Source organism: Protopterus annectens, chromosome 4.part0, assembly GCF_019279795.1.
Source record: "Protopterus annectens isolate FY-2018-M chromosome 4.part0, PAN1.0, whole genome shotgun sequence".
In the NCBI taxonomy this organism is placed as follows: Eukaryota; Metazoa; Chordata; order Ceratodontiformes; family Protopteridae; genus Protopterus; species Protopterus annectens.
This window is the reverse complement of record NC_056733.1, coordinates 1281358583-1281380918: the sequence shown is the minus strand read 5'-3', so window position 1 is coordinate 1281380918 and position 22336 is coordinate 1281358583. Positions and strand designations below refer to the sequence as shown.

Sequence of the window (22336 nt, the reverse complement as noted above, 5' to 3'; positions counted from 1 at the left end):
CTCTCAGGCCTTGTAATGTAGGGTCTGAAAGCTGAGCCTGTCTGAACTCTCTCTTTGTAACCCTTCCCAGCTCCCCTTCCACAGGAAGTCTCATATCCTCTGACAGTGGTGTCTCACTGTCAACTTGGGTACTACTACCCACCTCTACCCTTGCAGTCACTCTGTCCAAGGGAACATCAGTACCCACAAGCAGCTGTGGCTCACCTTCAGTCTCACTGCTACAGGGTAGCTTCCTCTCTGAAGCAACCACCTCACCAGTCCTGGCTGCAAGTGTGTGGTCTGTCTAGATCTCCCCCAGGCTAACAGACCCACATGCTTATCTCCAAGCCTGACTGCATGTAACTGCATGAACACACAGTACTGCATTACCAAAGTCATTCACTATCAGGACATTGCAGGGTGGTAGTTTGGTACCCTTGTTGTCTCAAGACAACCTACCAACCTACTGTTGGCATTCTGTCATTCCCACTTACTGGCTCTCACACCTTTTGTTCCCCACCTTGCCTCCGTAGACATCTATATGCTACATGGCCCCAGTGGTTGCATTTAAAACATTTAACCCTAGGTCCTGGACATGTACCTGGACTAGTGGCTTCCCCTGCTACAAACAGACTCTGTTGGGGCAGTCTGAGCTGCCCACCATGGGTTCCCTTAGACCCATAAGCAGCACTGGGTGTCCCTTTCCTGTGCGGTTATGCCCTGATTGCTAGGTATAGGTCTCCCCTCTTTCCCATCTCATCTACAGTAAGGCATTGCATTGTCTATCAGTTAACCAGATTCTCGTGTCCTCAGGAAAAGTTCTATGGGCTTGTTCCCTCATCAAAAGGTCCACCAGTCCTTCAAAAGTGGAGATCTGACATCCACTCACCCACCTATAAAAATAAGTGCTTAGTTCAGCAATATATTCACACACACTTTCATCTGCCTTGCGTCTATGCTCACGAGATATTTTTCCTATAAGCTTTAGGTGTTAACTTAAATTCTAGCAAACAATTCTTTACAACATTATAATTTAAGCAGTCATTATCAGACAGTTTGGAAAGAACAATTACAGCTTTAAGTAAGGGGGTCAGGAACCATACCCAGAGCCCTTGGTCAGCATCATACTGTTTACGTACCCTCTCAAACATATGAATGAAGCTATCAAAATTATCCTCCCTCTGTAAATTGTGGAAGAAATTTACTGACCTTTGTTGCTTCTGGGTTTTGGTTACTCCCTCCCCCATTACCTCCATGACCCTGGCAAAAAGTCAGTATCTCCTTTTCATGTTGCCTCTGCCTCTCCTTCTCCTCAGCGTCCAGGTGTTGCAGTTTCTGACTTTCCTCAGACTCAAGATACCTCAGTCTCTCTGCTGCTTCTGTTTCCAAACACTTGGCCTCCAACTCAAGTCTCTTTAACTCCAGACATATTTTTAATTCCTCTGTGGAAAGGTTGAGCTGTCCATCTTCTGAGAGTTGTACATCTCCACGGTCAGTCTGATTGTCTTCCTGGTTGTGATTCACTGATGCAGCTGTGACTAAAGCTGCAATCATGTCTGCCTTAGTCAGGCTGGCAAGCACCAGTCCATTATCCTGGCACCTCTTAGCCTACTGGATCCTTGTCAGCCTGCTATACTACTCTGCTGACATGCTTGCCTGCTCTCCCTGACTATCTAAGCTAACAAAAGAAATAAAACAATTGTGATATGAATTCTTAATGTTCACAGCATGGCTGATTTAGAGTACAAAAACACCTTCAATGACCGCTGTGCACAAGCTACAGGAATTCAATATCCACAAAACATCAATATGTGATGTGGCTATCCCACCACTGCCAAACAATTAATATGCGAGGCCCCTGCACTGGCCCAGTAATCAAAGAGCCTCAGTCCTCACCACTAACACCAGTGAAGGACTTACACTTTGGGAGGAAGACAAGTACACATACAGTAAAGTACAATTTCCTTTAAGAGCACACAGAGATCACAGTCAGTGTGGGGCTGGTAGCCTTCACACACAGAACAAATAAATGACCTATCACTTTATTCTTTCTCTTACAGACTTTTACATGGTGACCTCTGTGTAACTGACAAGGCTGCAAATTATCCTGTCTTATCTAACTATTCTATGTTTGGAAAACTGTTAGCACTGCAAATACCCATTCTGGGCATGTAGGTATTATTGTAATATAAACAAAACCTGTCATTAGGATAGATATCTCTCCTAAAGAATCCCCTACCTATAGAATAAGCTTCTATTCCATATCAAAGACCTAACAATCCTTAAAACCAGCCTGAGTGAATGGATGGGGATCCATAAATTCATCCATCATCTTGCTCCTCAGACTCTCATGCATAGAGGGAGAAATAACAGAAATTTCAGCAAAAGGGCACCAATTATCTGTAGGGCTGCTTGCCTCCTTTATACCTATGAGTCAAAGCTTGCAAGCCCCACAAAAGTTAATAAAAAGGGCTTCCAGTAAACATCTGATATCTCTTTGATGTGATTCCCCTGGTAATACATTATAATAAGCTGGATGAAATATTTTGTAAACTATTGGTTTTGCACGATTTTGCCACTTAAACGGATTTAAAGTATTCCCGGCTCCACAAAGTCTGCTCTTCACTTTTTCCCTTAGAACTGTACTAAATCTCAAAGTAAGCACTCTATTTTCATTCTAAAGCCCTGCAGTTGCTCGTATAAGTAATCTTATAAGTAAGCACTAATAAACTAAAGCACTACACCCTCTTATACTCCCTTTAAGTACTTGGCTCCCTATTGATCCTTTTTGATCAGTCAAAAAGTAGTTCCTTATACTATTCTGGCATGTCCAAAAGTCAGTTTCGGGTTTACTCTCCAGTCCAGCTGGTGAATCTGGGAATCTTGAGGCAATGTTACATCTGCCTTATGTACACAGACCAACCTCTCCTCCTCCCAACAAGCTCAAATATATGTGAGAGATGCAACTATACAGTCAAACTGGACGCTGAGCTCTCTCAACCCAGTACTGGCGTAGTCAGTCAGGAGGAGAAGGTAACCACACACACCACAAATCCAGTCTCACATAGACCTATCGCAACAGCAAACCAAACACATAAACACACAAAAACATACTCGGAGGCTCTAAATAAAAATCTGCCTAAGCAGCAGAGACCTCCAAAGCAGACTTCCAAGCAGCCGCTACCCCACAACAATACCCACATATCACATAGTTCACAAAGTCAGTGTGCCACACAATCGCAGCCCTTAAGGCTAAACAACACACCTAATACACTTGTAATAGGTGACTCTATTATCAGACACACTGATGTCCCACTCACCAGGCTGAACAAGGAGAAGGTCACTGTAAGCTGCCTGTTGGGTGCCAGGATCCGCCACATAACACAAGCACTCAGGTCATTCCAAAGCAAGTACAAATATGACTCCGTCATTGTCCATGCTGGTGTGAATGACCTAAGACGTACCTCCCTGGACTACATGAAAAGAGACATAGAGGAGCTCTTTGATCATGTAGCCCAGGCCGGTATGACCCTGACCTTGAGTAGCATCTTACCCTCACCAAGAATGATGCCACAGTATAAAGACAAAATGATCAATTTTAACAATTGGCTAAAGTATTGGTGTCCTTCAAAGGGGATCCAGTGTCTGTCAGCCTGGGATGACATGCTCGACAAGCCATGTTGCTTTGCTAGGGATGGCTTGCACCTATCACCCCTGGGCTTTCGAATACTGGCTAAGGCTCTTGCCACCCTCATAGTGCCTTTTTTTAGGCAAGGCTCAAAAGACAAACCCACCTCCATAGACAACACAAGGAAAAAGAAACTAAGGGTAATTCTGCTCAACACCAGAAGTCTAAACCTCAAGATTCATGCACTCGAGGCTCTCCTCAGTATGGAGAATATCAATCTCTGCGCAGTAACAGAAACCTGGTTCAAGGCTCCCGAGAGCACCCCAGCACTACCAGGTTATACCTCATACCATGCATTTCGGCCCCAAAACTCGGACCGAACCACGAAAGGAGGAGGAGTATCCATATTCATCAAAAATACCCACACCTCCAGGTTAGTGGCACTGCACGAAGCATCGGAGACCATCCATGTGCAACTAACAGTGGGCAAAACTGCCTTTCAGTTTGTAGCCTGCTACAGACCACCCTCCCAAACTCAGGAACCCCACTCGGCTTTCCTGAGAACACTGAAGAATATGAAGGTCTCTCCAAACACCATCATATTGGGAGACTTCAACTACCCAAACATAGACTGGGAGCACTACTCAAGCCCCAACACCCTCGCCCAATGGTTCCTAGAATTTATAAACTCAAATGCTATGGAACAACTGGTCACCACTCCCACAAGAGGGGAAAACATATTGGACCTGATCATCACCAACATGGGGACTCTATGTTCCATACCAGAGGTATACCCCTCATTGGTAAGATCTGACCATAAATTAATCTCACTGGACATCCATATCCTGTCCCCACCCCCAGCCAAGGAAACCACGGTGAAGAACTTCTCAAAAGCAAACTTCACACTTCTCAAAACTGAAGTGGAATCCTTCAAAGCCCCCGGGCCAGAGGAAAATATGGCCCAAACCGCAGAATCCTTTACAAATGCATTCTATGGACACCTACAGGAATGCATGGATCATGCTATCCCAAATAAAACCAAGACTCACTCCTCCAAAGGCAGATGACCTGTTTGGCGGACCCCAGCCATAAATAAGCTATGCAACAGAAGGAGGAAGCTACTACATGATAGAGCAAAATCCCAAAAAGGGAAGGCATCTCTGATCAGTACTAGCAAGAAACTACGATCCCTCATAAAATCATCTAAGGCCAGCTTCGAAAGAAAAATTGCACAAGACGCTAAAGATAATCACAAGGCCTTCTTTAGTTATGTCAATAACCTGGGTGGCAACTCCCAGATATGCTCCGAGTTAGTGCAAAATGACAAAAAATACACTGAACCCACAGACATTGCCAACATCCTGGCAGACAAGTTCAGTGCAAACTTCTCCCCCCTTCCCCCCCAAAAGAGCAAATGTCTATCCCAACAGAGTGTAGCCACCCTGATATCACAGATGCACAGGTGAGAGCTGCCCTCTCCAAAGCAAAAAACACAGCATCAATGGGACCAGACGGTGTCCCGGGCTGCATCTTACACGATCTCCAAGAAGAACTGAACCCTCACATAAAATTACTGTTCAATCTCAGCCTTACTACAGGATATGTACCTAAGGAATGACGTATAGCAACAGTGGTCCCACTCCACAAAGGTGGTGCTACAACGGACCCCGGAAACTATCGACCTATAAGCCTGACTAGCCTGGTCTGCAAAGCTATGGAATGTATCATCATGGAACTCATAAACAAAGACATTGGGAACCTCCAAACACTGGATCCTACCCAATTTGGCTTTGTTAAGGGCAGATCTTGCCTCTTGAACCTGGTTGACTTCTTTGAAACAGTCACCAAGGCCATAGATGAAGGGAAGGTAGTCCACACAGCCTACCTGGACCTCGCAAAAGCCTTCGACACAATACTCCACTCGGGCATCATAAATAAGCTCACCAGCTTAAATATCAACCCCTATGTCATAAGATGGCTTGCAAACTGGCTCAGGAATAGAACCCACATGGTCAGAATTGCAGGTGCCATGTCAGACTCTAAACCAGTTACAAGTGGCATCCCACAAGGCTCAGTCCTGGGACCTCTCTTGTTCGGTATATATTTCTCTGAGGTACAGGCTAACACAGGAGGACTATGGCTGACCAAGTTCGCAGATAACTGCAAACTGGGTGCCATAATCAACTCGCCGACTGACAATAGCATCCTCCAAAAGGGTCTCACAGAGACGGATAACTGGTGCCAGAGCCATGGCCTAAATCTTAATGCCAAAAAGTGCATAGTCATCCCCTTTGGGAAAAACAAAGTGCCCACAAATTACCACATAGGTGGTAATCCATTAAGTATGGAAGAAGTAATTAGGGATTTGGGGACCCAAGTAGATAGCAATCTCTCCTTTGACAATCACATTGCCAAAGTGGTTAGAAAGACCTTCTATATAGCCCACCTTATCATGAAAGGGTTCATATCTAGATCAAGAGAGGTCCTTGTGCCCCACTACTCATCACTCATCAGGCCCATAATTGAATACAATGCCCCATTTGGGATGTACCTTACCCGACACCTGCAGCAACTGGAAAAACCCCAAAAGTACCTCACCAAGAGAATCACGGGACTCAAACAGATGTCCTATGCAGTTAGGCTAAAGAAACTCCAGCTCTACTCAATTGCTTACCGCCTACTCAGAGGTGATCTGTGCCTGACGTATAAAGCCATGTCCAAACCAGAATTAATGGACATGCTCCACCTCAGGAAATCCAAATCCCTTAGAGCCACACGCTTCAGGGACTTAAACCTCAGCACAGCAATAAATAGGACATACTGGAGGGACAGATTCATATCCCAGAGGCTCCCCTCACTCTGGAACAAAATCCCAATCAATGTTAGGCAGAGCCCCTCAATGACCCTCTTCAAGAGAAATCTTGACGAGTGGATGGGAGATTGTAGGTTTACCCCTGGGATTTCTTCTGTGTCCCTACTAGACAGAGGCACAGTAAACTAACCTTAAAAGGGCTATCTTCTGTGACCTACTATACAGAGGCACAGTCAACTAATCTAAAAGGGTGGCGAAAGCCAAACACACCCTGGCTAGACTTATAAATGCCCTAGGGCAGATAGCTTAGTATCAACCTATGAACCTAATGATATCCTCTTGTGTACTTAATATTATCACCTGAAGTATGGTTACAGTTGCATTAACTCCTTTTCACTAGATGTAGCAGCATGTTCCAGGGGCTTTATGACATTTTCCTAAGACAAATCCTGGTATTGTTTAATGCCTAACCTCATTCCAGCAATTTTTGGAAACAGGAACTCACATAAAAAAAAAAAACTAAACAGAGTACTGAAATCATATGCCAGGAAAATATACTGAGCGATTCAGAACGGGTACACTCAGAGTAAAAGCCATTACTCCAAAGGTTTCCACGGTGTGTGATAAGCTCAAGCAATTCAGAAATTGCTCTTCAGCTATGACTTTATGGTGACATTGACCTTAGTGAGGACAAAAGCTTCATTGATGAAGGTGAGTGCAAAAATGGTCATCTGTGGGGGTGACTAATTAACCACATTCTCTTCCCTGAAAATGGTGCTGACACCAGAAGAATGGAGCAGCGTGATTCAGAGAATTTTAAGTCTCACTGTGTTAAGCAGAGAATTGCTCTGCCAAGTTATGTTTCATGCATGGAGGAAAAGGGGTATGTTGTTTTTAATGGTTTACACCCATTCATGCCTATGTTATGGTGGCAACTGATATGGCGATTACAAGTAGGTACACTGGAGCCATTTGTGTGTGTGTGTGTGTGTCTGTGAGTCTGGTAGTCACTTCATGGAAGGTAGTTATTGTGAAGCTCTGTGTGTGTGTGTGTGTGTGTGTGTGTGTGTGTGTGTGTGTGTGTGTGTGTGTGTGTGTGTGTGTATGTGTGTCAGTGTGTGTGTGTGCGGGTGTGTGTGGGTGTGTGTGGGTGTCTGTGTGTGTGTGTGTGTGTGTGTGTGTGTGTGTGTGTGTGTGTGTGTGTGTGTGTGTGTGTGTGTGTGTGTGTGTGTGTGTGTGTGCGCGCGTGTGTGTGTGTGTTTTGTGTGTGTGTGTGTGTGTGTGTGCGCTCATGCACATACATAGGGAGGGAGACATACCTCTTAACCTCTTACCACAAAAAATCTGGACAAAGCAAAAAATAATGGGGAGATAAAGGCTCAAAAATAGGGATACATTTTAAATATTACTCATAATCTTAGATGTAGAATAAAAGGAATGAATGATACGAAATCTGAGACTCAAATGTCTGTCATTATTTAATGTCTTCAATCCTCAATGATTTGCCAAAGAAACACAACTTTTATCAGGAACAGACCAAAAATATGAGGCAAAAATCTGGACAGTTGAGAGGTAAGAAGGGAAAGTGCAAGTTAGTAAGTGGTTCCATGATTGAACTGTATCAGTAAGAACTTGCTTGTAGCTGCATAGATGTGTGTAGCTATATGAATGTCTGGCAGAGTGTGCATATGTGTAAGTGTGAGTATGTGTGTAGGTGCTTGCCCGTTTCTGCACAAATTGGGAGGCACTGGTGCAATTGCTATATATGGTCTGGCAGGGAGAGAACACTAGAATAGTCAGGTCTGACAGCTCAATGTTTGATTCAGATACATGGTAATAAGCTGCAATTGAGGTGTTTCTCATTGCAGATTGCAGCAGACACTGCTGAATCCCAGTCCATAGATGATAAGACATTAGAGTAGCAGGTAGTTAGTTACTCAACACCATTTCCCCTTACTGTAATGCTATGGTATTGATAATAGTTCAAGCTTCATACGTAATGACTGCAATATAATGAATCACCATCAGGCATGCTTGACACAGCACAGTGCATTTGAGGATATCTAAGTATTTAAGTACTAAATTGCTTTAGTTCCATACTTTAGTACACAGTTGTTCCTACTGTAATGAAGAGTAACACAGCACAGAAAAGCAGATGATGGTCTGCAGATGGAAATGAGAGTGAACTGGACCTTCAAATACATTGCAAACTACTGTCTATAATTCATAAATAACTGAGGCAGATGGACTCCGCTATTAAGGCTCCTGATCCATACTTGTGAATCACGAACATGAATGGCAATGATGAAACACCATGTGCAGGGTACTTACAGACATCTGTGTACAATGTATATGAATACCAGTACATGTTTATTATACCTTCATGCTGAACCGGCAGCATTATTTAGAAAGTGTCTTCTGCATTAATACAATCTCTAGGGGGGGGGGTCTGGTGCTACTTAAGCCCCTGCGCCTTTAGAACTAGCTAACAGTTTGTTAAAGTGGGATGCCATTGCAAACTTGCAAATAGTATGCAATGTTCTGGGGAAACTAAGACATCCAATCAAAATACACAAAAGTGAAATGCAACAAACTGCAGAAAAACAACAAAATGTCAAGAGAAGTAACATGAAAAACTGAGACCAAACTTACAAAAACAGACTTATTTTAAACCAGCATAAAATCTACCATATTTCACCATAAATACCTTAAATAATAAAAAGGCAGGCAATTACAATTTTGCTAATTAATATATATATATATATATATATATATATATATATATATATATATATATATATATATATATATTAATAGCAGCAGCAAAGCAAATGAGGGCAAAGACACTGACCTGTCAATGCTTTGATGACTTTAGAGCTAGTGTTAGTCAAGCCAGTACATAACTTTTTAACACAAACAACAAATGGTTAAAACAGAAACACAAGGAAACACGTGTTGTGTGTACTGTTCATAGGATCATAGGGGTTACAAGGTAACTGAGCTGCAAGGCAATTTCTGCCTTGAAAATACCTACCCTTAGGCCTTGCCTCTCTTTTCAGGGACGGCCAGCCCAGAAATACTATGGGTGAACTTTTGAATACCAATCCAGTTGTCTAGCTGTTTTTAAAGACAGACAGTGTGTCCTACTGCTTACTTTGAAGAGTCAGATTGTTCCAGAGAAAAGGTAGGTAAGGTGCAGTGTGACAAATCTAACTAAAGGTAAACCCATATATTACCTGCTGGAAAGCAAACTGGCTGACAGAATTCCAATTATAAGTTTGGGAACAATGATCTCAATGATGTTCCCCAGAGATCCGTCCAAGGATCACTTGTATTTGGTATTTCCTTTTCTGATGTCAAGGCTGACATACAGGGCCTGTGGCTGACTTAGCCTGCACATAACTGCAAACTAGAAGCAGCCATTAACTCCCAATCTGAACACCAAATTCTTCAGGAGGCAGTAATACACCCTAGTAAATGTTTCATGAACAGTAGCTTAAAACTAAATGCCAAGAAATCCAGCATTGTATGTTTGGGCAAAATTGGATGCCCATGCTCCAACATACATAGGTGACACCCATTTAAAAATTGACTAAGCTATTAGGGACCTGGGCACTTTGGTCAACATGTATCTGATGTTGTTAGGAAACCCCTTTACCTTGCAAGACTATTCACCAGTAGCATTTCTTAAATATTTCAGAAGGTCATCGTCCCTCATTACCTCTCCCTCCATCAGTCCTATAATTGAGTACAATAATTCCTTTATGTACTTGTCAAAGCATATGACCCAGTTTTAGGAACAACATCATTCCCTCACTAAGATGATCAATAGCATGTCTTCCTTGAGCTACCCAAACCACCTTAAAGTGATCTCTCAGTCTTTCTTTTCTGTTTCTGTTTCTTACAGACCTTTGAAAGGTGACCTCTGTCTAGCTTATAGATCCCCAGAGTTTCTATTTCTGTGTGACCTCTTGCACAACAGCAAAACTAATAACACCTTCACCAGCCACTCATGTGAAACATAAATAGGAGCTGCTGATGATAGACATATATCCCAGAGAATCCTTTTGTTATACAATAGACTGTCATTGGATTTAAAGCAAAGTGGCTTCCTGACCCTCCTGTAACCTGGATGAATTGATGAGTACTCGTAAATACACCTTAATTCTGGCTCCTCAAGACCTCATTGAAAGGAGACAAATCTAAGTATATGTTAGTCATATAAGGAATATTATGGCTAGGCAACAAATGGTTGTCCAGACCTATGAACTTATTAACCTAAGAACCTTAGACAACAGCATCCCCACTTAAGGGAGTTTGCCATGAATATTTAGGAATGTTGTGTGTGACTTTCTTGAGGCAAGCAGAGAGTTCTGTATCCCACAGGGATCTGATAGTTAATCCTATTTAGCATGATTTAAATCTCGATGCACTCCATTTAGGGATCTCTAGGTATTTATCTCAAGATAATGTGTTCCCTAACAAATGTAAAGATGCCACCACAGTCTCCATCAGGTCTAAATGAGTAGTAACCACAAAAACGCAGGTATTGTAGAGGAGGAGGGTGCTCTCTGGGCACTTAAACCTTATCTCTGTAACAACACAAACAAGGATGTGCTCCAAATGCAGGTGGACTTCAAGGTCCAGCAGTTTGTTGTTTAGACTTTAAATATTAAGTATAGCCATAGTGGTATGTTCCAGTGTCAGATTTATTTTGGTGGGTAGATTGGGAGGTCTGTTAGCTGGACCATACTTAAAAAAAGGCACAATGGGGGCAGCAAAAGCTTTCGCTGGTCATCAGGTGTTTAGCCACTTGGTAAAGCCAACCATCTTTTCTTTAAATAGCTGCACCAATTGGTAAAGCCAGTCATCTTTTCTTTAAATATCTGCATCATTTTTGATGATGGGAGGATTCCACTAAAAACTAGGCTATTACCTACATTTGTGAGAGCTCTGACATGTCACTTGCTGGGAAGGTGCATGCTATCTCTTCCACAATAGGAATATTAAGAAACACTCAGAACTGTCCTATATAATAAAAACAGCCATTATTTCATCAGTGTCATATGACTTTATTTGTACTGTCTGTGAAATAGTTCTTGTCTCCCAACTTACTACTTCAGCTCTTAATGAACTTAGAAGGATTTATCTTGTTGACCAAAGATATCTAATTCTGAGTTTGATACAACTAAGCAGACTACAGTGGCATGATGACAAATCATTGCCAGTAATTCTCATGAAGGGAGAAAAAGATGCAGTGTTATCTGATATCAAATATTAGTGCAGGATGACCTGCAAGAAGCTCCTGCCAATAAGTGGCAGATTTGTGCAGGAGGTATCACAAAGCCATAAAGTTCACATTTTCACATATAAGTTATTGGCATGCTAGAATGGAAGGGTGGGAGGGTGCTTGATAGCTTTTCTAAATTAGGAATACAAAGAAACAGTCAATACAAACTATACAACACAAACTGTCCTGCAAAATAAAAACAGACATTACTTCATCAGTGTCATATAACTCTGTATGCATTTCTTGTGAAATTGCATTCCCCTCAAACTTTATGACTCTGTTGTAATCAAAAGTGCAGTTTAAAAACTGACTACTATACATTTGTTAGTCAGTAACTTGCTGATAGATTCATGTTCCACATAGATAGACCAGAGTTAGTAGTTTCAAAAAACAATTAAAATGAGATAAACCTTGACGAACACCAGATCATTAATAGTAGAATAGGTGTATTATAGCTTGTTAACAAAATACAAACATTTGCCAGGTAGGGTAACTTAATTCATTAAACTCTGTATTGTACAGCATCTCTGTATTGTTAGCAAACTATAGTTGTGCTATTAAAAAGACAGGGGAATGGGAAATGTATTTAGTCCTCTGTGAAATAAGAAAGCAGTGTAACACTACTATGCAATAACCATTGGCAGTTTGGGAGGGAGTTACCAAAAACAGTAAACAGAGGTTGTGCCAAGGGTGCTGCTACAATCTTGCTTATGCAATACACAGTGAAATGAAAGTAGCATTTACTTGTATGAGACCTATTAATATAAATGGGAAAGGGCACATTCATCCAAGTGGAGCTGAGACATTTTTACTTTGCATTTTGAAAATGAGAAAGCAATGTACATAATTGTAAAACTGTTCAGATCAGCTACATTTAGAATTGCATGGTTTGATATAAAAAGCAGAAAGAGATTGCAAGTGAGGAAGAAATGATGGTGAACTTGTTTTAAATTTCCTGCTACAAACTCAACCTCCTATTTAACTTTAATGATAAATGCCTTGCAACATTGCTGCACTACTAACTGTAATCATCACAATGGTACATTTCAGCTTATTATATTTATGTCAAAAGGTTTATTTCCTTTATTTTGAACACAGTTGTTTTTCAGAATGCTAAGGAAAAAGTGAGTGAAGTAAGTCATTCTTTGCTACTTGAACATATTTTGTAGATGGTGTTAAAGAATACTGAATAATATCCCAGTGCAAAGGCATAACTTGTAAAATCAGTGTTCTGTTTTTCATTAACAAGGCCAAAATAGCAGAAGAATCAATAAAAATTACAGGATAAAGTGGATGTTGGCCAGCTCTTCAATCCCAGGGAAAGGATGGTGTCTTACCACTGATTCATGACCTTTAATAGAAGCCAGGAGGTGTATATGAAAGAGTAATTAAAAGTGACAAGTAGAGCAATGTTGCAGGTGCAGAAGGCATTTTGTTAAGTGATTGACAGCTTGAGTACTGTTTTGACAGACATCCCAGGGGAAATGTTATTACATGTAATACTCTTCAGATAAGGACACTGACAATCCAACCGTGTGGTGAGTGTCAAAATTTCTAGATCATCTTCCTACTAAGCACCACTCTCAAATCCTCATGTATGTTAAGTAATAAAGGGATTGCCTTCTAAGAAGTAAGGGATGCCCAAAAGCAAATGGATGAATCTGTCTTCTTTTACAAAACATTAAGACAGTGTTGTTGGAAGTAATGGGTTTAAGAAGGATTAGGGGTAGCCTTTGAAAGGAAAGTAATAAATATGTGCAAGATCCAGAGGAGAAAATTAATGGAAAGAGCTGTTGGCATTTGGCCTTCATTTAGATAATTACCATTAACCTCATCAACCTACTTGCTAAACTAACATATCACAGCCTTACTTGTCACTGTACATAAGATTTTGTCTCTGAAAAATGAATCAGAAATTAATTACTATCCTGATAATGTGTATTGATAATTGAACTGGAATTTATTGTGCACCACACTTCATACAATAGCGTTGTCAATCATAAAGTTTTTTTCAGCCAAATACAAACAGTAACTAAATTGGGATGAGTCTCCTTTAAATTTGTATTTCATTTAAAGGAAGATTAAAAATGCATTCTGGATACTATGGTTCTGAGCTCCCATATCAGAAGCAGACAGTATGAAATAACAAAAAAGGCTCTCCTTTTCTTATTCCGTTGTAAGTCAACTTCAGGTAAAATATGATTCATACATGTTAACTCAGCAAAGTAAAATAATCATTATTTGGACACAGAAACATCTATACTAGACTTAGAATATTATGATTCTGTAATATATTGTTTCATAATCATTTTTCTGACTTTTTACATTTCTATTGATGTGATAAATACTAATTAGGGAACACATCATTTACATGAGTTTTCAAGCCCATAGCATGGCAATTTTTTCCGTGTGTGCACACGCGCGCGCACACACACACACACACACACACACACACACACACACACACACACACACACACACATTGTGCAGTGAAATATCCCATAGTTAACACATTTGTGCACTGGGAGTGGCTTGGTAGTGTTTATTTATGAAAAGACATGTCAGAACGAACAACAGTGATTCTCAACTTCCTTCAAAAACAATTTGATATTAGTTGCTCTTACTTAAGTAAGTGTCTCATAAAATATTTATTGCACTGTAACAAGAATGTCAAATGTTTTTACAATAGTTCTTCCTTATTTTTTTCACAGAGTAACAGAGATGTTTTAAATAATGCTGCTGGTCTTTTATACTCAGAAAAAATGTATTTACTTCTGACCCACTTCCTTAATGTTCACATTTACTTCTACAGACACAAGACAACTATTGTGAAGAAAACCCCAAACAGTTTAAAATCCCTTTCACTCCTTATGAAGCAGTTACGCATTCAGCATGTTAATGTGACACAATATATATTCTCATGTAATAAAACATGTGGTTGTGCTGATAAATCAAGAACAACAGTAGCCATTTCATTAAACTCATTCCAAGAGACCAGCAGTATGTGATTCAATAATGTACAACATGAATTGCAAAATAATCATTTGCTAGAACATTTCAAATTGACAATGCAATACAAATACATGAAGCAAAGAGAACAAGACAGTGGATTGCTTATGGCAGTAGACAGAGGTAAATCATGTTTCTCTCTGCTGTTGCTCTGTAATGAGCTCTGTTTGTGTGTGTGTGGGCATGTGTGTGTGTGTGTGTGTGTGTGTGTGTGTGTGTGTGTGTGTGTGTGTGTGTGTGTGTGTGTGTGTATGCCTGTGAGTATGGGGGAATATCTTTATTTCTCTGTATGAATACAGTAAAATAAATGTATTCATGTAAAACCTCTTTAATAGAATATGTTGAAAGCACAATTCTAGGATTATCCCAAGAAGTTTATGAAAAATATTATAAGTCATTAATACAACTGCTTTTAATCGGTGTTTCTAAATAAATATTATTGAAAATGTTGTAACATGTATTCTACTTTATATTAAGTCAGTACATATTTTTAATTGCAAACACAAGCATGTGGTAGACTTCAAATTTAATTTACTAATTTTAGATACCTTAGCGATTAAATCTCTAAAGAAACATGCTGTAATGAATTATTTAAAATCCCAGTAAAATGAAGCTGTTATAGGCCAAAGGGATAATTTAGAATTTCTAGCTCTGTCTACCATGAGATGCTCTACTTAAGTTTGTTAGAGATATCAAATTTTGACCTACATCTGTTATATCATCTTAAAAGAAAAGTATATCTGACTGTCTCATAAACTTGCATTCCATTTTATACAGAAAAATACCTAGCCACAAATAAAAGGTATAATCCAGTAGGGATAATACTAATGTCTGTGGGACACAAATAGGTGTTACAAAATTAGTAAACAACAAGAAATAGTTGCATAACTACATCTTAACACAGTTCACTACGGTATTCAGATACAGTGTAACTGATGGGAATAAGCAGTACTTTTACACCCAACCCACCACTCCCTCTTTGTGTGTGTGAATCTCTGTGTTTATCTCTATGTATGTATGTTTTTATGTGTGACAATATTGTGATAAGTGTTCCAACATGGGACAAGTAAACATTTTTTCCAAAGTACAAATCAGTTTCTTTAGTGGTTTTAACTATTATTTTTTTGGAGACTTTAACATGAAGTACATACAACACTGAACATTTATTTTCTTTCTTTTTATGTATCTTTTATATTCGGTATCGTCTATGCAGTTTATGTGTTCTGAAAACAAAACAACTAGTATAAATATTATCTATGACATAATATGTGGGACTTTAACCGACTATACTAAACATTTTCTAAAACTTAGCAATGTGAAATGTTTTTTTTTTTGAAAACTGAGTAATGTCAAATATTGATTTATGAAATGTTTGCTCTTAAAATATTATAATGCAGATTCTTTGTAAATATTGGGCTATAAACCATGCCATCGGGCTTTGCATAATCAAAAGAGCCAAGTATTAACTAATCTGTTTAAAATGCAGATACCTATATGGCACTGAAGAATTATCAAGGCAGACAACTAGTTTAGTGTTACTTCAAAATAACCTGTCTAGCCATATTATTAACAGAGACCGATAATTTCTCCACACTTTTTATTCTATTACATTACTGGTATTCCCCAAAACAGAAGCGCTAATCCAACCACAAATAAATATATAAAGAAAAAAAAACTGAGCAAATGAAATGTAAGTGTGAAAGTGAATGAATGAATAAATACATAAAGTAATACACAAAATGATCGGCTGAAATACTTTTTATGTCTTATGCTTGACAGCATTACACTGATACAAGATATGATTAATGCATGAAATGTTGTACACATCATAGGAAATACTTCCTCAACAGAATACAGAATAAAGACATTTAATAACAATGCTTCATTTGAATGGTTTCCCCTTTAAAAATAATGTGATAATTAACAGCAGAACACAAATTTGCATCATAGAATGCTTAATTTCCATATGATCTGTTTAATGCTCTGCATAGTTAATTTCAGACTTCCCCTATAAAGTAGAAAAAAGCTATATGTAGTCTCCTCAGGCTAGAAACAAGTGTAGAGGCTGTATGTTAGAATATAAGAAATATTCACAATAACTTATTTTATCTTTGATACTGCTTTGAAGCAGAACACATAATTATGTGTATAATTTACAGCTGTATTTGTTATTGGTAGTCTCCAACTAGCAAACAGCCCTAAATATTTAAAGGCATTTTAAGAAAGTTAATTGTTTACAGAACGAAAATGCTTCTTATTAGTTACCATCCTCAATTTGAAAGCTGCTAAAGCATGTATAGTTTGGATCATTGTAGTATTCCAGAGTGTTTAACAGGCTTGTTCTTAGTGTTTTATCAGATAACAGTGTCAAAACTGCTTATTTTTGCAGCATAAATGTTCCATCTATTTCATGTGTTTCCATGTCGGTTTCTTCTCATACGTCTCCAATCCAGATGACTGTGTTACCAGTTTTAATGCTTGAAACCTCACAGTGCAATGCATTTTGTCTCCCATTGATTACAAACACAGAATCTTTAGAAGGAGTTGCAAGGTATTGTCCAAATAAACCACTGTCTGTTATAACTCTGTTGTGGCTATTCCAAGGCCAGTCTATTGACCTCACTGGATCTTTAAGATTCTTCAGAATATTCATTCTGCCAGTAGACATCTCCAAGAAAAGAACATCTGTGTGTATGCGTGATGTTGCGTATACATAATACTGATTGCTTTCAGTAAAAGATGTTTGAAATGCCAAGTCAGCTATATGCATATTTGTCTGTAATTCCATTCTGAAAATGATTTCACCAAGAAAGGTTATTTCCTGAACTTTTATTATTCCACTCTGACCATCAATGCTGACAACGTAGCGTCCATCTGGAGAGATATATGGCATACCTGATATGTCACTGTTATGTCCAATCACAGAGTCTGTGACACTGTCTATGATAATTTGTGATGAAACCAAGGTTGATTTCCTCGTTTTACACTGAACAAACAAATAGCCACCCAGATGTGTATAAGCCATGGCATGTGGTATGCAGGTGTAATTCCTGAGATTAATCGTCTTAATACGCGTCATGGTTTCCAAGTCAATCTTGTGTATTGCAGGTTCTGATCTGTGAAATAAGAAGCCAAACCTGAAAAGATACAAAAAAAAAATAATAAAAATTATAAATTTGGAAAAACTTTAAACAAGTTAGAAACAAGAGACCAAAACCCCTTTCTGACTTTTATCAATATGACGTTTAATTATATATTACTGCCTGCCATTACAATATGACATCAGGTTTGTAAGACTACATCTCTATACAATTGTTTACAATGCCAGTGTAAAGTGATGTTTAAATGTATTTTTACAGTGCTCTGGAACTCACTGCACCTGCTGTTTAAAAATGCATACATAGATAGATATAGAGAGATAGTTTTCTGATAGTATGGTCATGGCAGAAAATGGACAATTGTAGCCTAGTCCTCTTCCCTAAATGAATGAATGAAGGAATTAATAAATAAAATAAAGCAACAGGTTCAAGCAGAGTAGAACACAAACTTTCACCAGAAGTAATGTAAACACTTTGAACACCCATATTAGTGCCCATTAATTACTGTGCTTTTCATCCCCATGCCTGCAACATTTTATTAAACAGTTGCATATGATTAAAATATTCTTTCCATAGAATTTATAAGAAATGCGTATAGCAAAATGAGCTGCTGTGTGTTGCAGTGCTATTGTAGTCCTCTGAACGGATTTAAGCTGTTGCATTTTCACATACCGAGTCCAGTGGACCCTAGCTACTCTAATCAGTAATTCATAAGCCTAGCCTTCTCATCCTTCTAAGTAAAATGCATGGATTTACAACGTGAAGCACTCATTGCATAATTTCAACTATGACAACACCAAATGTGTAACAGCTATTTTAAACCCCTGCCAGCTGTGATAATTTTCTTACATCAGGCAAGAGAAGTACAATTTTCACTCATATCTTTAACTAATCCTTTAGTGGTTGATTCTTATAGGAACAAGATAAGAGGCATTGCTTTATTGTTCTCAAAAAATGAAAATTAATTTTCATGACATGAAATCTGGGAATTGTACTTTTTATTTTGAAGTTCATTTCTGACTATTATTACCATTTCATTATAATGTTTAGTTCATCTATATATTTTTTCAATTACTAGGTATAGAACACATAGTGAAGCAACCTGATAGAATTGCAAGTAGCAATTGTGAAAAGTATTACAGGTTGTTGTGAATGAGTGGTCAGACCTAAAATGCCAAATGATACCTTGATGGAAAAATGGAAATCAGTAGCCATAATCAAGACTTAATGCAAACTAAGCCTGCCAATGCTATGGCTAGATATCTGAAATAAGTAAGCAGACAAACATGTAAGTTCATCATAATATAGTTGGAATGGATGAAGTCAAACAGTGTAAATTAAATTAGTGGTATTACATAATTATTATATCTGTACCTATTTAGATTCTAAGCTGTCTATTTTATGCTTCCTGGTTAGTACAATAATTGACAACATGCAATAATGAATGTTTAGGAATCTAAAAGGAAGTTACTGAGAGTAACAAAACTGAAATTTGATTTGGCACCCTATTTTCCACTAGACTGGTCTATAAAACAAGTGCCTATAGTACTCACATCCAGTGCCAAATGGCCACTGATACTCTGGAGATTTCCTATCTCACCCATAAAAACTAACTGAGCTCTTCAGTCCTAGACACTAGAAACTTGGATGCCCTTTCCACATGTATAGGAAATATGCAGCTATTATTAAAACATTTGAACAAATATACTCTCAAATATATGGAGCACAAATACTACAAACCTCAAAGGAAGATATAACTCTTTTCCTTCAAAAACTGAAATTCTCTAAACTCAATTTAGACCAACAAAAAAAAACTAACTGAACCGATATCCATCAGTGAAATTATTACAACAATCAAACACTTAAAAGCGCATAAGGCTCTGGGTCCGGATGGACTCACATCAGAATTTTACAAAGCATTTTCCCCCTTGATAGCCAAACTACTATACTATACACTGAATTACATAATAAACTATAAAATATATTATATCCACTTTAATGCCTTTAAAACCATCTTTATATTAAAAGAACACACAGACCCCAAAAACCCCGACAGCTACAGACCCATCTCCCTCTTAAATATAGATACTAAAATATTTACCTCTATACTTGCAAACAGAATGAAAAATCTGATAGAGAAAATCATCTCCCCAGAACAATCTGGTTTTACACCACAAAGACAGACTAATATCCTACGCTAACCGATACAATATCAACATCTACACAATGGTAGTGGATGCCCACAAGGCATTTGATAGGGTTAATCTAGAATTCTTACTCCAAACACTACCCTACTTTAATATACCCAATAACTTCATTCAGATCATCCAAACTCTCTATAGCAACCCATACACATCTCTATACATAAATAAAACTTGGTCAAATAGGATCCTAATAAAAAATGGAACAAGACAAAGATGCCCATTATCACCCTTCCTGTTTAACCTATACCTAGAACCACTCTTTCTATACATTAAACAAAACACATACTACAATCCTCCATCAACACACAACTTCAAAATATACCTCACTGCATTTGTGGATGATCTGAACATACACTGCACTAGACCAAATTCAGATATAAACAAAATAATAGCTGCAATTGAACATTTATCGACTATATCTAACTACAAACTAAACCTCAATAAAACTAATATTTTCCCCCTAAATCACCCAAACTCATCTCACTAATACCATTGTTAAACACAATAAAAATTAAAGAAGAAACTAAATACATGGGAATCACCTTTTTCCAGAATAACAAAGAATTCTACCAACACAATGTAAACTTTAAATGGCAAAATATAATGCAAGAATGTAAAAGATGGAACAATCTAAAACTACCATTCCTGGACAAAGTATCAATAATCAAAATGAACATTCTACCTAGACTAATGTATATATTCATGACATCACAGGCAACAATACATAATAAATTCTTCAAACAAATTCATACCTTCCTAGCAAAATTTATATGGGAACCCAAAAAAATCAGAATCTCCTATCCAAAATTAACACTCCCCAAAAGCAAAGGAGGACTAAATCTACCAGATTTTAAAATATACTACTCGATCATTAACACTAACAGAAAATTAAGAAAAGCTGAACATAACCCGTCAATGGAAAATTGGTGTCCTCCTTGGGTGACAATCTATTATAGATATATTAAAGCTCTAGGTTTCAATCTCAAAGCACTTCCATTCCTGAAGCAGAAAGAAATACAAACTTATAACATTATAGAGCCCTTTAAACATTCTATCAACTTAGTGCAAAAACTCTTTCAATTCTTGAACCTTAGACAAGCCATGACAATACTGCAACCCCTTCATAAAAACCCCAATTTAAAAATAAACAATAAGATGCTGGACTTAGTCCCTTTTCCCATACTGAAAGATAAAACAATCCAAGATATTTATCCCTACCTTAACTGTTCAATACAAGAAATGAGGACCAACTTAAACCCCCCTAAATCACACATAATAATCCTAAGACAAATCAAAGAACTGTGTTCCAGTTACCTCCAAAATGTTACTATGACCAATAGTGACATAGAAACTTGTAGCAGGTTTTGGAAAACTATTATCACAACAAAGAAAACTATTACTAATTCATATAAAATGATAAATGAAATCAAATACCAGAAAGACCTCCTCTTCTCTAACTACTGGAGAAAAATTAAACCATCCATAGATGATCAGCAAATAAGCCAGGCAATCAATCTAACACTGAAGATTATACCCCTCAAAAAGTTAGCATGCACTCAGCTCATGATCAGTAATAATGCTTATTTTACACCTGCAATCCTACACAAATCTGACACATCAAAATCACCTTTCTGCCCACACTGTAAGGACCAGATAGCTGACTTAATCCATGTATTTTGGAGCTGTAAATGTGTCTAGAAACTCTGGAACTCTCTTAAGGTACAATTACAAAAAACGGGTTATCAAATATCAACATTAACTTGGGAATTCACTCTATTACATATTCTCCCACCCAGCATACCAAGAAAACAAGCAAATACACTTTTAACAATTTTCCTACTAATAAAACTGTATATAGCTTTTAAATGGCTAGATACGATGAATATCTCTTGGGAGGGTTTTAAACAAGTAGCTATACAACACCTTTTAGCTCATAAAATAGTAATAGATAAAAGAAACAAAAACATGAAATCCAGAGAAATTTGGGAACAAACCTTTAATATCATATTAGCATAATTCATCACACAGCAACTTAGAAATACACTATAATGGAACCAAAGAACACATACAAGTTCAGATATTAAATAATAACTTGGATATTACAAATGTATATACTGTTTATATAACTGTGGAACTAACAGTGAAAGCATCTATGTACATAGTGTAAATAGATAGGTTGTACGACCTATATCCTGTGGTATTTGACATCAATGTATAACATATATATATATATATATATATATATATATATATATATATATATATATATACAAGGTCATGTTGTAAGATAGTTTTTATTTGTGACATTTATTAATG

At 38.0% G+C, this 22336-nt stretch overlaps 1 protein-coding gene across 2 annotated transcripts in view; it reads right to left on the bottom strand.

Moving 5' to 3' along the window:
- Positions 1 to 13648: 13648 nt before the first annotated feature.
- Positions 13649 to 22336, bottom strand: part of FSTL4 (follistatin like 4) — a 3154652-nt gene continuing 3145964 nt past the window's right edge. For both annotated transcript variants that reach the window (XM_044069164.1, XM_044069165.1), the window contains one exon: positions 13649 to 17855. In XM_044069164.1, coding sequence (XP_043925099.1) covers positions 17153 to 17855 — 703 coding nt within the window. In that variant the 3' untranslated portion in view covers positions 13649 to 17152. The remainder of the gene's footprint in view (positions 17856 to 22336) is intronic.